The sequence below is a fragment of the Heloderma suspectum genome, chromosome 3, assembly GCF_057233095.1.
Source record: "Heloderma suspectum isolate Gila_16-S chromosome 3, 16-S_ref, whole genome shotgun sequence".
Lineage (NCBI taxonomy): Eukaryota > Metazoa > Chordata > Lepidosauria > Squamata > Helodermatidae > Heloderma > Heloderma suspectum.
The window spans coordinates 1,294,605-1,310,009 of NC_139460.1; the positions used below are offsets into that span (position 1 = coordinate 1,294,605).

Consider the following 15,405-nt stretch of genomic DNA (forward strand, 5'->3'; position numbering starts at 1 on the left):
TCATCCATCCTTCCAGTAGTTAGAAGAGGGATAGAAAGGGAACGAAAAATACTCCGGGTGAATGACTGGCTACGAAGGTGGTGCCGACGAGAGAGATTTGGATTCTGGGACCACGGGCTATACTTCCTGGAAGATGGGCTGTTGGCTAGGGATGGGTTGCACCTCACAAAGGCTGGGAAGAATGTGTTTGGCCACAGCATGAAGAACTTCATCAGGAGGGCTTTAAACTGAATCCTACGGGGAAGGGAGATGTAATGTTGGGAGTAACAATGGACGTAGGCGCATGCACTGCAATGGAGAGAACAGCGCTGATAGCGCCCAATAATAGTCTTCAGACACATGTAGGAAGAAAGCCAGACTATGAAGCACATGGTCTTCGATGTCTATATACGAATGCCCAGAGTATGGGAAACAAACAGAACGAACTTGAACTCTTAATACAGGAGGGAAATTATGACTTGATAGGTATAACTGAGACTTGGTGGGATGACTCTCATGACTGGAATACAGCAATTGAAGGATGTAACTTGTTCAAAAAGAACAGGAGGAACAGAAAGGGAGGTGGGGTTGCACTGTATGTGAAAAATACATATCTCTGCACAGAAATACAGGAAGATGAGCTTGGTAGCCCCATCGAGAGCATCTGGATCAAAATAAATGGAGCAAAGAATAAAAGGAACCTGGTGGTCGGAGTTTACTACCGGCCACCCAATCAAGGAGAAGCCAAGGATGAAACTTTTGAAAAGCAAATAGCCAATGTTTTAAGGAAGCATGATGTAGTAGTAATGGGGGACTTCAATTTCCCCAATATTTGTTGGGAGACAAATTCTGCAAAACATGGCCCCTCCAGGAAATTCCTGACTTGTGTGGTGGATAACTTCCTCCTACAGAAAGGAGAGGACGGAACTGGAGGATCAGCTATCCTTGACTTGATCCTAACCAACAGAGATGACTTAGTGGATAAAGTAGCAGTTACAGGAACTCTGGGGGAAAGCGACCATGTTGTACTTGAGTTCTTGGTTCTAAGGGAAGCAAAAGCCGAGTGTTGTCAAACGCGTACCCTGGATTTTAGGAAAGCTGATTTTAATAAACTCTGAACAATGATCAGTAAGGTCCCATGGCAAACAATGCTAGCGAGAAAAGGAGTCCAAGATGGGTGGGAACTTTTAAAAAAGGAAATTCTCAAGGCACAATCACAAACAATTCCAACAAGAAGAAAAGGTGGAAGACAACAGAAGAAGCCAATGTGGCTTCACAAAAAGCTTAGGGATGACCTGAAAACAAAAAAGGACACATATAGGAAGTGGAAAGAAGGCCAAGTAACAAAGGAAGAGTACAGGCAGGTAGCACAGAATTGCAAGGATGGCGTCAGGAAGGCTAAAGTGGAGAACGAGGTGAGGTTAGCGAGGGATGCTAAAAACAACAAAAAGGCTTTCTTCAGCTACGTGCATAGAAAAAGGCAGAGGAAAGAAATGGTGGTTCAGCTATTAAATAGGGATGGCAAAATGATAACAGATGACAAAGAAAAGACAGAGGTGCTCAATTCCTACTTTGGCTCAGTCTTCTCCCAAAAGAGGGTCTATGACCCCCCTGGCAAAGGCGAAGTACAGGCTGAAGGGGCAGGATTGCAGCTTGAGATCGACAGGCATATGGTCAAGGAACACCTCATTACTTTGAATGAGTTCAAATCTCCAGGGCCAGATGAACTGCATCCTAGAGTAATAAAGGAACTGGCAGAAGAACTCTCAGAACCGCTGTCTATTCTCTCTGAGAAATCATGGAGGACCGGGGAAGTGCCAGATGACTGGAGGAGGGCTAACGTTGTCCCTATCTTCAAAAAGGGTAAAAAGGAGGAACCTGGGAACTACAGACCAGTCAGTCTGACATCAATCCCTGGGAAAATTCTGGAGCAGATCATAAAGCAATCCATCTGGAAGCACCTTGACAACAATGCCGTGATTCCTTGAAGCCAACATGGATTTGTCAAAAACAAGTCCTGCCAGACAAATCTGATCTCATTTTTTGATCAAGTCACCTCCCTTGTAGACCGTGGGAATGCTGTAGACATCATATACCTCGACTTCAGCAAAGCTTTCGACAAAGTGCCCCATGATATCCTGATGAGCAAACTTGCTCGAAGTGGGCTAGAGGAAACAACGATCCGGTGGATCCACAGTTGGCTACAGAATCGGACTCAAAGAGTGCTTATCAATGGGACCTTCTCAAGCTGGGGAGAGGTAACGAGTAGGGTACCGCAGGGCTCAGTCCTGGGCCCAGTGCTCTTCCACATTTTTATGAATGACTTGGAGGAGGAGGTGCAGGGAATGCTGACCAAATTTGCAGATGACACAAAATTGGGAGGGATAGCTAATACTTTGGAAGACAGAAACAAAATTCAAAGTGATCTGGATAGACTGGAGTGCTGGGCAGAAAACAACAGAATGGCATTTAATAGGGACAAATGCCAAGTTCTGCACCTAGGAAAAAGAAACCAAATGCACAGTTACAAGATGGGGGATACGTGGCTCAACCACACTACGAGCGAGAAGGATCTTGGAATTGTCGTCGATCACAAGCTGAATATGAGCCAACAATGTGATGTGGCTGCAAAAAAGGCAAATGCTATTTTGGGCTGCATTAATAGAAGCATCGCTTCCAAATCCCGGGAAGTACTAGTTCCCCTCTACTCAGCACTGGTTAGGCCTCATCTGGAGTCCTGTGTCCAGTTCTGGGCACCACACTTTAAGAAGGATGCAGACAAGCTGGAGAGGGTTCAAAGGAGGGCAACAAAGATGATCAGGGGACTGGAAACAAAGCCCTCTGAGGAGAGACTGAAAGAACTGGGCATGTTTAGCCTTGAGAAGAGAAGACTGAGGGGAGATATGATAGCACTCTTCAAGTACTTGAAAGGTTGTCACAGAGAAGAAGGCCAGGATCTCTTCTTGATCATCCCAGAGTGCAGGACACGGAATAATGGGCTCAAGTGACAGGAAGCCAGATTCCGGCTGAACATCAGGAAAAACTTCCTGAGTGTCAGAGCAATACGGCAATGGAACCAATTACCTGGGGAGGTGGTGGGCTCTCCCACACTGGAGGCCTTTAAGACGAGGCTGGACAGCCATTTGTCAGGGATGCTCTGACTTGGATTCCTGCATTGAGCAGGGGGTTGGACTCGATGGCCTTGTAGGCCCCTTCCAACTCTACTATTCTATGATTCTATGATTCTATGTCTTAGCTCCGAGGTCTGTCAGATGAGAGGCAATTGTACCGGGCAATGAGAGGCTACCTCTTGTGGAAGCAGCCCTGCTGCCAATGGGGGAAAGGGGGGGAGGGGCGGCCCCACGGCCCCACCCCTCGACCACGTCGCTGGCAAGTCACAGCCGGGTCACCAAGGGACGCCTAGGCACAGAGGCACACTGCCACAGAACCTCTCCAGAGCCACATTTAGGAAAAACAGCGGGCTAAAAGGACTTTCTGAAAATGCACATTTTGGGGACGGATCTTGTGGGATGGCAGCGGATTGGCGACAGCATCATCTGCCACAAAGGACCCCAGTGCGCTCTACCACCACATTAAATTGGCTGTGTAGTGGCCCCTGGTTCCTGGTCCTGAGAAAACTATCATGCCTCCACATTTGCCTTATTCCTGTTTAGCCTCTTATGGGCCTTTCCTTCACTTTCTTGGAGCTACAAGAGCCTCTCCTCTTCCAGGGTAACACCCCCCACCCCCCCAATCCCTGGGATCCCCGGTGTTAGAGGCTGACGTGAAATCCTGTATTCAGCCCGGTGGCAGGGGGAGCATGCAGGTGGCCCCATGATTTGTGCCCCGTGGCCTCGGGGGAGATGCTCCAGGCAGGGCCGTGTGGGCGTGACAGGGCTGTCTGGGAGGGAAGGCTGCTCTTTGCACTCGGAAGCAGCCCCCGGGGCCCCGGGCTCTCCAAGGAAGGACTATAGATGCTGCCTCCTGCTCAGCCGGGCGGCCCCAGGTGCAAGGGATGTGCCGCTGCGGTGCAGCTGCTGGCAGGCTCTCCCTTGGACGAGGACTCTGGTCTCCAGGTGAGCTGGCAAGACAGGGCTTGCAGGAGGGGGAGAGGCGGAGCGCAGGAGAGGCGGTGGCGGCTGGCAGCTTTTGCAGGGAGCAGGTTTCTCTTCGTCTAAGTGGCAGCTGCGAGCAGAGGGTTCAGTGGACACCACCAGGGCTGCTCCTGAACTCCTGGGCGTGGAGGGTCGGCCCTGCGGCACAGCTGCCTTGCAGTGCTCTGCCTCTGGCCCAGATGGCAGCTCATCAGGCCAGATGCCAATTCGTGTTAGGGGTCATTGCGGCGCCGTGTGTGACACGAGCTGGCTGGGTGTGGTGGGGCAGAAGAACCCTATGCCCCACAGCCCACTCACAAAGCCCCCAGTGACCCACCTCCTGTGGACCTGCTAGGACAGCTGCTGTTGCGCCCCCCTTTGCGCTGGCCAGAGCTGCTCAGGAGCCGTCTTCCATCAGAACTGATCCACCAGCACCACGATCAAAAGCGGAGAAGATGCAGGAAGAGCAGCAGCCAAGCAATGCATGGCACATCCACAGCTCTGCACCTGCTGCCCCATGCGCACCTCACCTCCCAGCATCTCTCCCAGCAACCGCGCCAGGAAAGCACCAGCCAAGATGATCCGCGCGGCTCCTTTCCAGGCAAGGCTGTGAAGTGAGGCTTGCAGGAATGGTGCTGCACTGCATTAAGACTCAGGGGACCTGAGTTGAAATCCTGATTCAGGCTTTAAACGTGGCCATTTGTCCCCTCAACAATGCTGTGCAGTTCCAAAATGGGCCATCTCTCTTCATGAGATCATAGAATCATAGGATAGTAGGGTTGGAAGGGGCCTACGTCCAACCCCCTGCTCAGCAGGAATCCAGGTCAGAGCATCCCTGACAGATGGCTGTCCAGCCTCGTCTTGACCGCCTCCAGCATGGGAGAGCCCACCACCTCCCCAGGTAATTGGTTCCATTGTTGTATTGCTCTAACACTCAGGAGGTTTTTCCTGATGTTCAGCCGGAATCTGGCTTCCTGTCACTTGAGCCCGTTATTCCGTGTCCTGCACTCTGGGAGGATCGAGAAGAGATCCTGGCCTTCCTCTCTGGGACAACCTTTCAAGGACTTGAAGAGTGCTATCCTATCTCCCCTCAGTCTTCTCAAGGCTAAACATGCCCAGGTCTTTCAGTCTCTCCTCATAGGGCTTTGTTTCCAGTCCCCTGATCATCTTCGTTGCCCTCCTCTGAACCTGCTCCAGTTTGTCTGCATCCTTCTTAAAGTGTGGTGCCCAGAACTGGACACAGGACTCCAGATGAGGCCTAACCAGTGCTGAGTAGGGGGGAACTAGTACTTCCTGGGATTTGGAAGCTATGCTTCTATTAATGCAGCCCAAAATGGCATTTGCCTTTTCTGCAGCCACATCACATTGTTGGCTCATATACAGCCTGTGATCGACAACAATTCCAAGATCCTTCTCGCTTGCGGTGTGGTTGAGCCAAGTATCCCTCATCTTGTAACTGTGCATTTGGTTTCTTTTTCCTAGGTGCAGAACTTGGCATTTATCCCTGTTCAATGTTATTCTGTTGTTTTCTGCCCAGCACTCCAGTCTATCCAGATCACTTTGAATTTTGTTTCTGCCTTCCAAAGTATCAGCTATCCCGCCCAATTTTGTGTCATCTGCAAATTTGATCAGCGTTCCCTGCACCTCCTCCTCCAAGTCATTAATACAAATGTGGAAGAGCGCTGGGTCCAGGACTGAGCCCTGCAGTACCCCACTCATTACCTCTCCCCAGTTGGAGAAGATCCCATTGACAAGCACTCTTTGTGTCTGATTCCGTAGCCAACTGTGGAAAAGATGGAGTCTTCATTCAAATAAAATAAAATAATATAGGTAGTGGGGTGTGTGTGTGTGTTTCTCCCTCTCTCAAATACTTTGGAAGACAGAAACAAAATTCAAAGTGATCTGGATAGACTGGAGTGCTGGGCAGAAAACAACAGAATGGCATTTAATAGGGACAAATGCCAAGTTCTGCACCTAGGAAAAAGAAACCAAATGCACAGTTACAAGATGGGGGATACGTGGCTCAACCACACTACGAGCGAGAAGGATCTTGGAATTGTCGTCGATCACAAGCTGAATATGAAATACAATGTGATGTGGCTGCAAAAAAGGCAAATGCTATTTTGGGCTGCATTCATAGAAGCATCGCTTCCAAATCCCGGGAAGTACTAGTTCCCCTCTACTCAGCACTGGTTAGGCCTCATCTGGAGTACTGTGTCCAGTTCTGGGCACCACACTTTAAGAAGGATGCAGACAAGCTGGAGAGGGTTCAAAGGAGGGCAACAAAGATGATCAGGGGACTGGAAACAAAGCCCTATGAAGAGAGACTGAAAGAACTGGGCATGTTTAGCCTTGAGAAGAGAAGACTGAGGGGAGATATGATAGCGCTCTTCAAGTACTTGAAAGGTTGTCACAGAGAAGAAGGCCAGGATCTCTTCTTGATCATCCCAGAGTGCAGGACACGGAATAATGGGCTCAAGTTACAGGAAGCCAGATTCCGACTGAACATCAGGAAAAACTTCCTGAGTGTCAGAGCAATACGGCAATGGAACCAATGACCTGGGGAGGTGGTGGGCTCTCCCACACTGGAGGCCTTCAAGACGAGGCTGGACAGCCATTTGTCAGGGATGCTCTGACTTGGATTCCTGCATTGAGCAGGGGGTTGGACTCGATGGCCTTGTAGGCCCCTTCCAACCCTACTATTCTATGATTCTATGATTCTATGATTCTATACTATTATTTGGATTCAGGAGAGATGAAAAGAAGTCCTTCTTCATACAGTCCATAGTTCCAGCTTTGGAATTCACTACCAAAAGATGTAGTGATGGCCACCAATTTGGATGGCTTTAAAAGGGGATTGGAAAAATTCATGGAGGAAAAGGCTATCAATGGCTAATAGTCCTGATGGCTCTATGCTGCCTCTAGTATCAGAAGCATGTCCTGTTTGTGGGTTCCCAGTCCACAGCTGGTTGGCCACTGTGTGAACAGAATGTTGAACTAGATGGACCGTTGGTGTGATCCAGCACGGCTGTTCTTATCTTCTTCTCGGCAGGGGCAAAGTGATGCACACTCGAGGTCAGATCCAGGAGAATGCCACGGTCTAATGTCACCCATTTTCATTCCCCAACCTGCATCCTATTGGGTATTCCTGGGCTGGAATCTCTGCACACCTGGATCTCCATCCCTTTCTGTGCTGGGTACCTCATTGCTCTCCTGGGGAATTTCACTATCTTCTTCATTGTGAAGACAGACGCCAGCCTCCACCAGCCCATGTTCTACTTCCTCGCCGTGCTCTCTGCCATCGATCTGGGCCTCTCCTCCTCCACCCTGCCCCAAATGCTGGCCATCTTCTGGTTTGGCCGCGGGGAGATCAGCTTTGGTGCCTGCCTCACCCAGATGTTCTTCATCCACACCTTCACGGGGATGGAGTCTGTAGTGCTGTTGGCCATGGCCTTTGACAGGTATGTGGCCATCTGCGACCCCCTGAGGTACTCCACCATCTTGACCAAGCCACGGATAGCCTGGATGTGTGCTGGAGTGGTCCTGAGGCCTTCTATGCTTGTGCTGCCCATTGCTCTGATGACTCTCCACTTGCCCTTTTGCAGTGGCCGCATTATTGTTGCCCACATGTACTGTGAGCACATGGGCATTGCCAAGCTGGCCTGTGCGGATATTTGGGTGAATGGAGCCTATGGCTTGTTCACTGTCGCTTTCCTCATGCTGGATTTGGTCCTGATTGGCATCTCCTATGTGCTAATCCTGCGGGCTGTTTTCCAGCTCCCCTCCAAGGAGGCCCGGCGCAAATCCTTGGGCACTTGCAGCTCCCACATGGCTGTGATGTTCGTCTTCTACACTCCAACGTTCTTCTCCTTCCTCACCCACCGCTTCGGGCGTAACATCCCCCATTATGCCCACATCCTCATTGCCAACCTCTACGTCTTTCTGCCCCCCGTGCTCAACCCAGTCATCTATGGCATAAGGACCAGAGAGATCCACGGGAGGGTCATGCAGCTGTTGTGCCCCCAAAGGGCGGTTTTGTCCAGTGTCTCCTGACTCTTGGTTTTCATTTGTAAAAGCCATTGGATGGAAATTCTGAGAGCCATATATATTTTGGCAGGTTATATCTGAGACTTTATTCAATAGTCAATTAATTACATTAAAAAAAACACCCACCCACCATCCATCTGTGAAAAGAGCCAGAGGTGCCATAGGTCAGAAATTGGTTATTTAAAATCTGGGATTTAGGTGTTATCGCAAAGGTGGTCCAATATATTAAAATCAGACAGGCCAGAACTCAAAAGATGGAATTTGTTTATTTTTTAGTTGAGAAATGGACAGACTTATGGATTTAATAATGCAACAGAGATTGTGAAAAATAAGTTTGATATATTTGTACTTTTCTGCTGTACACATATATTTTCTTCCTTCCTTTCGGGTGTGTAATGCAGACAAGTTTGTAATGAAACAATAAATACAAGAGAAAAAATGGCATATTTTAAGGCTGACTGATTTATTTCAGGCATTAGCCCATTTGGGGTGTGTAGCCATGAAATTAAAAGACGCTTGCTCCTGGGGAGGAAAGCTATGGCAAACCTAGACAGCATAGTAAGAAGCAGAGACATCACCTTGCCGACAAAGGTCCGTCTAATCAAAGCTATGGTTTTCCCAGTAGCAATGTATGGCTGTGAGAGCTGGACTATAAGGAAGGCTGAGCGCCGAAGAATTGATACTTTCGAACTGTGGTGCTGGAGAAGTGTGTGTGTGTGTGTGTGTGTGTGTGTAAAAGGGTTAAAGAGAAACACTGCAGTTCCAGAGGGGAGGTTTTCACCCACCCTATTATACCAGTACGATGGACAAGCTGCCATGTTCAATCTATGCGTCAAATGTCCTTATGTGAGGCTTGCAGCAAGTGCACTGACACTTCATCAAACAGTCTTTATGAACTCACAAAGGGGCTGTGGGAGGGTGAGGGGAGAGGTTCTGAGTGAGAAGCCGAAACAGCCTACTCCAACCTGGTGCCCTCCAGATGTTTTGGACTTCAACTCCCATCAGCCCCAGACAGGTTGGCCAATGGGAAAGAGTCCTGGGAGTTGTAGTCCAAAAACAGCTCGTGTTTTCCCCAAGCACCAGGTTGGGGAGGCTGGGCCAGGACAAGATTTGCACATTGTAGGAAGACAGGCAGCCAGACCTGACCACTTGTCCAGCTGGCCCATGACTGTGTCTTGTGAGTAGCAGTAGCTCTCCTGTGGCTCTGGCAGAAAGACACCCTCCATCACCTGCTCCCTGATCGTCTTGACTGTGGCGGTTGGGGGCTGAACCACCAGGGACCTTCTGCGTGCAAAAGATGCTGTGCCATTGAACTGTGGTCCCTCCCATGGCTGTGACGTTAGGAGGAACGTCTGGAGATGCTTCCACTCAGCTGAGCAGCTTGGGAGCATCCTTCACACATGAGAGCAAGCACTGGTTTTTATTATTAATTGCGAACGATCGTTTTAGAATTTGTGCAGAAAATATTTCCTAATTGTGTCCCTCCCCCTCCCACCTCAAAGAAAGCTTTGGTCCATACAACCAGCCAAGAACCATCTTCAGCTGCTTTTATGTCTCTACAAAAAAATGGATCAATTGCCTGCACAAATTAACTTTTGCAAGTTCAGTTTCATCTGAAAGGCTCATTTTGAACAAAGATGTGGCTCCCTTTCTCCCAAATCAGGATAGGAAGATGGGACCCACAGTTCCACCGATAGATAATATGGGTGCTCTCCCAGGAGTTCATCGAGTTATTAAGTTCTTCTCTGGTGGTGAGGGAACAGCCCTACTTTCCTCAGGTCATTCTTTGGCCACAGAGCTTCATCCCTCTCCGGCCAGGGCCCCCACCTGCACTCCCAGGGGATGGGACACCCCACAGCCCAAGGGGCTAGGCATGATTTACACAATCTGGAGAGAGAGCGCACACAGAAGTGTGGCATACCTGTGGTTTTCAGATGATACAGATCTCCATGGCCTCTGTTAAGAGGGGTTAAAGCCAAGGTTAAGAGCAGAAGCCATGTCTGTTCCTTTGATTTGTGTTTACTCTCTCTCTCTTTCCACCCAACAGGATCACAATGTCTCCAGTATGCTCACCCCCCAAAAAACAAATCAATATAATGTATTTTTAAAACTCACAAATTCCTAAAACAGCATAAAGAAGCTTTACTCCCTGAAGGTCTGACAGGTGAGGAAAGCCTTGGTTTTCTTTCTGAAGAAACCATTTTAGTGTCTTGTGCTGGTTGTTATGTTGTCTTCCGAACAGAATTGCACATTCAGCTGAGCTCACATTGCCAAGACTAGGACAGTGATACCCAGGTGAACTGCCCTGGAATATATCAGTATGATGAAGGGAATATACACATACCATAAATACATACATTAATATACAATACAATGTAAAAAAAATATTTATATATATTACATTTCTATACCATCCAATTGCCGAAGCTGTCTGGGTGGTTCACAACAATTAAAACCATAAAATAAGACACCATAAAATGTAATATAAAAGTTTAAAAGGTTCAAACTACAGTATAAACCCAAAATGAAACATAAAACCCAAAACAAATCCTAGGAGCAGTGGAAAGATCTAAAATACAGTAACTGTGGTGCTGGAGAAGACTCTTAGGCTAAAAAAAATGGAAGCAGTGACAGATTTTATTTTCTTGGGCTCCAAGATCACCGCAGACGGTGACTGTAGCCATGGAATTAAAAGACGCTTGCTCCTTGGAAGGAAAGCTTTGCAAACCTAGACAGCGTAGTAAGAAGCAGAGACATCACCTTGCCAACAAAGGTCCGCATAATCAAAGCTATGGTTTTCCCAGTAGCAACGTATGGCTGTGAGAGCTGGACTATAAGGAAGGCAGAGCGCAGAAGAATTGATGCTTTCAAACTGTGGTGCTGGAGAAGACTCTTACGAGTCCCCTGGACTGCAAGGAGGTCAAATCAGTCCATCCTAAAGGAAATCAACCCTGACTGCTCATTGGAAGGACAGATACTGAAGCTGAAGCTCAAATATTTTGGCCATTTAATGTGAAGAGAAAACTCCCTGGAAAAGACCCTGATGCTGGGAAAGATTGAAGGCAAAAGGAGAAGGGGACGGCAGAGGATGAGATGGCTAGATAGCATCACCGATGCAATGAATATGGACTTGAGCACACTCCGGGAGAGAGCGGAGGACCGGAAGGCCTGGCATGCTCTGGTCCATGGGGTCACAAAGAGTCGGACGCGACTTAGTGACTGACAACAACAACATATTTAAAACCAACAGAAACAGAAAGAAAATGCCTGGGAAAATAAGGTCTTCACCTGCTCTGAAAAGACCACAACATGTGAGCTTCTCTGGGGAGCACATCGGGATGCCACAACAGAAAAGGCCCTCTTCTTGGTATCTGCCCGCCTCACTTCCTTTTATGGGGCCTCCTGGAGAAGCACCCCTAAATGTGATCTTAGGGGCTGGGTAGGGACATATGGGAGGAGAGGATCCTTCAGATAACCTGGCCCCAAGCCATTTAGGGCTTTGAATGTTAACACCAGCACTTCGAATTGGGCCCAGGCATGGACTGGCAGCCAGTGCAGCTGGAAAGGTACTGGTGTAATATGAGCTGGTTGGCCAGTCCCTGTTAACAATCTTGCTGCCCTATTTTGGACCAGCTGAAGTTTCCAGACCATTTTCAAAGGCAGCCCCACATATAATGCATTGCAGCAATCCAGATGAGAGGTTACCAGAGCATGGGTAACTGTAGCTAGGCTATCTCTGTCCAGATAGGATCGTAGTTGGTTTATCAGCCTCAATTGATAAATGGAGCTCCATGTCACTGAGTTCACCTGTGCCTCTTGGGACAATGCTGGATCCAAGAGCACCCCAAAAACTATGAACCTGATCCTTTAGGGGGAGTGCAACCCTGTCTAGAACAGGTTGAATATCACTCATACAGGCAGAAGACCAACTCACTAACATTAGCTTTGTCTTGTCTGGATTGAGTCTCAATTTATTGGCCCCCATCCAGTGCATTACCGTGCCCAGGCATTGGTTCAGAACACCCACTGCCTCACCTGGATTTGATGAAAAGGAAAGATATTGCTGAGTGTCATCTGCAGACTGCTGACCCCTCATTCCATATCTCTGGATAACCCTCCCCAGCAGTTTCTGTAGATGCTGAACAGCACGGGGGATAAAATAGATCCCTTTGACACCCCATGGCATAACTGCCAAGGAACAGGGCAATAATCCTCCAGCACCACCTTCTGGAATGGGCCACCCAAGTAGGAGTGGAACCACTCCATCTCCAATGGCTAGCCCAGATAGCCTGTCCAGAAGGATACCATGGTCAGTGGTATCAAAAGCTGCCCAGAGGTCCAAGGGAATCCCCAGGGCCGCACCCTCCCTGTCCCTCTCCCGGCAGAGGTCATCCCACGGGGCAACTGTCCTACTCTGGAATGGTACTCAGCCTGTGGCAGAGCATGGCTGGGTGTTCAGCCAGCCAAAGTCCAGAACACAAGAATGGTCGAGGGAAGTTGGGTTGTCGCTGTGGAGTCTGGAATGTGAAGCCAGCGCGTGTGTGTGAATAGCAAGTTGCTAAGAGCGTGCCAAGGTCAGAATCCAGGAAGATAACAGCGTCAGAATATCAACAGGATGCAATTAACAGGGTCATGAGTAATCTGGGTCATAAATCAGGAGTTCAGTCAGGAGCAAGAAGTCAGGGAATCAGGCAAACAAAGATGAGAGCTAGATACAGGTTTTGTCTCTAGCAAAGATGCAGAGATACTGGAAGACTTTTTAAACTTGGAGGCTTCTGGCCCCACCCCACCCTCTGACTTGGATTCCTGCATTGGGCAGGGGGTTGGACTCGATGGTCTTGTAGGCCCCTTCCAACCCTACTGTTCTATGATTTTTGACCCCCAGCTGCAACCAATCAAGGCCATTCAGATGCCTCTCTCCTGAGGAGACCTTGATTGCAGCCAGGAGCTGTGTCCGAGAGGGGGAAGCTGAGCTAGCCTCTTCAGACAGCGTCTCTCTCTTGGGCTGGGCGGACGTTCCCCCTCTCACTCTGTGTCCGTGCTCTCTTGTGAAACCTGAGATGGTCCTGGTTTTCAGTGGCAGACTGGCACATCTGGTCTCCTGGCTTTCTCCCTCTGGTTCATTGTAGGGTAGGGTCTGTTCCTCTTCTGACGAGGAGTCCTCAAGGGGAGGCATGACACCGACCAAGGCAGTTTCCATTCCAAAAACAGGCCTGAATCCCAATGGAAATGGATCTCATCCATTTGACTGGCTACGAAGGTGGTGCCGACGAGAGAGATTTGGATTCTGGGACCATGGGCTATACTTCCTGGAAGATGGGCTGTTGGCTAGGGACGGGTTGCGCCTCACAAAGGATGGGAAGAATGTGTTTGGCCACAGCATGAAGAACTTCATCAGGAGGGCTTTAAACTGAATCCTATGCAGAAGGGAGATGTAATGTTGGGGGTAACAATGGACGTAGGCGCATGCCCTGCAACGGAGAGAACAGCTATGATAGCGCCCAATAATAGTCTTCAGACACATGTAGGAAGAAAGCCAGACTGTGAAGCACATGGTCTTCGATGTCTATATACTAATGCCCAGAGTATGAGAAACAAACAGAACGAGCTTGAACTCTTAATACAGGAGGGAAATCATAGAATAGTAGGGTTGGAAGGGGCCTACAAGGCCATCGAGTCCAACCCCCTGCTCAATGCAGGAATCCAAGTCAGAGCATCCCTGACAAATGGCTGTCCAGCCTCGTCTTGAAGGCCTCCAGTGTGGGAGAGCCCACCACCTCCCCAGGTCATTGGTTCCATTGCCGTATTGCTCTGACACTCAGGAAGTTTTTCCTGATGTTCAGTCGGAATCTGGCTTCCTGTAACTTGAGCCCATTATTCCGTGTCCTGCACTCTGGGATGATCAAGAAGAGATCCTGGCCTTCTTCTCTGTGACAACCTTTCAAGTCCTTGAAGAGCGCTATCATATCTCCCCTCAGTCTTCTCTTCTCAAGGCTAAACATGCCCAGTTCTTTCAGTCTCTCTTCATAGGGCTTTGTTTCCAGTCCCCTGATCATCTTTGTTGCCCTCCTTTGAACCCTCTCCAGCTTGTCTGCATCCTTCTTAAAGTGTGGTGCCCAGAACTGGACACAGGACTCCAGATGAGGCCTAACCAGTGCTGAGTAGAGGGGAACTAGTACTTCCCGGGATTTGGAAGCGATGCTTCTATGAATGCAGCCCAAAATAGCATTTGCCTTTTTTGCAGCCACATCACATTGTTGGCTCATATTCAGCTTGTGATCAACGACAATTCCAAGATCCTTCTCGCTCGTAGTGTGGTTGAGCCACGTATCCCCCATCTTGTAACTGTGCATTTGGTTTCTTTTTCCTAGGTGCAGAACTTGGCATTTGTCCCTATTAAATGCCATTCTGTTGTTTTCTGCCCAGCACTCCAGTCTATCCAGATCACTTTGAATTTTGTTTCTGTCTTCCAAAGTATTAGCTATCCCTCCCAATTTTGTGTCATCTGCAAATTTGATCAGCATTCCCTGCACCTCCTCCTCCAAGTCATTAATAAAAATGTTGAAGAGCACTGGGCCCAGGACTGAGCCCTGCGGTACCCCACTCGTTACCTCTCCCCAGCTTGAGAAGGTCCCATTGATAAGCACTCTTTGAGTCCGATTCTGTAGCCAACTGTGGATCCACTGGATCGTTGTTTCATCTAGCCCACTTCGAGCTAGTTTGCTCATCAGGATATCATGGGGCACTTTGTCGAAAGCTTTGCTGAAGTCGAGGTATATGATGTCTACAGCATTCCCACGGTCTACAAGGGAGGTGACTTGATCAAAAAATGAGATCAGATTTGTCTGGCAGGACTTGTTTTTGACAAATCCATGTTGGCTTCGAGTAATCACTGCATTGTTGTCAAGGTGCTTCCAGATGGATTGCTTTATGATCTGCTCCAGAATTTTCCCAGGGATTGATGTCAGACTGACTGGTCTGTAGTTCCCAGGTTCCTCCTTTTTACCCTTTTTGAAGATAGGGACAACGTTAGCCCTCCTCCAGTCATCTGGCACTTCCCCGGTCCTCCATGATTTCTCAGAGAGAATAGACAGCGGTTCTGAGAGCTCTTCTGCCAGTTCCTTTATGACTCTAGGATGCAGTTCATCTGGCCCTGGAGATTTGAACTCATTCAAAGTAATGAGGTGTTCCTTGACCATATGCCTGTCGATCTCAAGCTGCAATCCTGCCCCTTCAGCCTGTACTTCGCCTTTGCCAGGGGGGTCATAGACCCTCTTTTGGGAGA

The 15,405-nt window shown here is 48.8% G+C and overlaps 1 protein-coding gene across 1 annotated transcript; it reads left to right on the forward strand.

Annotated features, from left to right (window-relative positions):
• The first annotated feature begins 7,163 nt into the window (after nucleotides 1-7,163).
• LOC146349172 (olfactory receptor 52E4-like) lies at nucleotides 7,164-14,985 on the forward strand. Its single transcript, XM_084842227.1, has 2 exons — nucleotides 7,164-8,089; nucleotides 14,955-14,985. Exons 1-2 carry the CDS (start codon nucleotides 7,164-7,166, stop codon nucleotides 14,983-14,985), a joined length of 957 nt encoding a protein of 318 aa, XP_084698353.1.
• The last annotated feature ends 420 nt before the right edge of the window (nucleotides 14,986-15,405 follow it).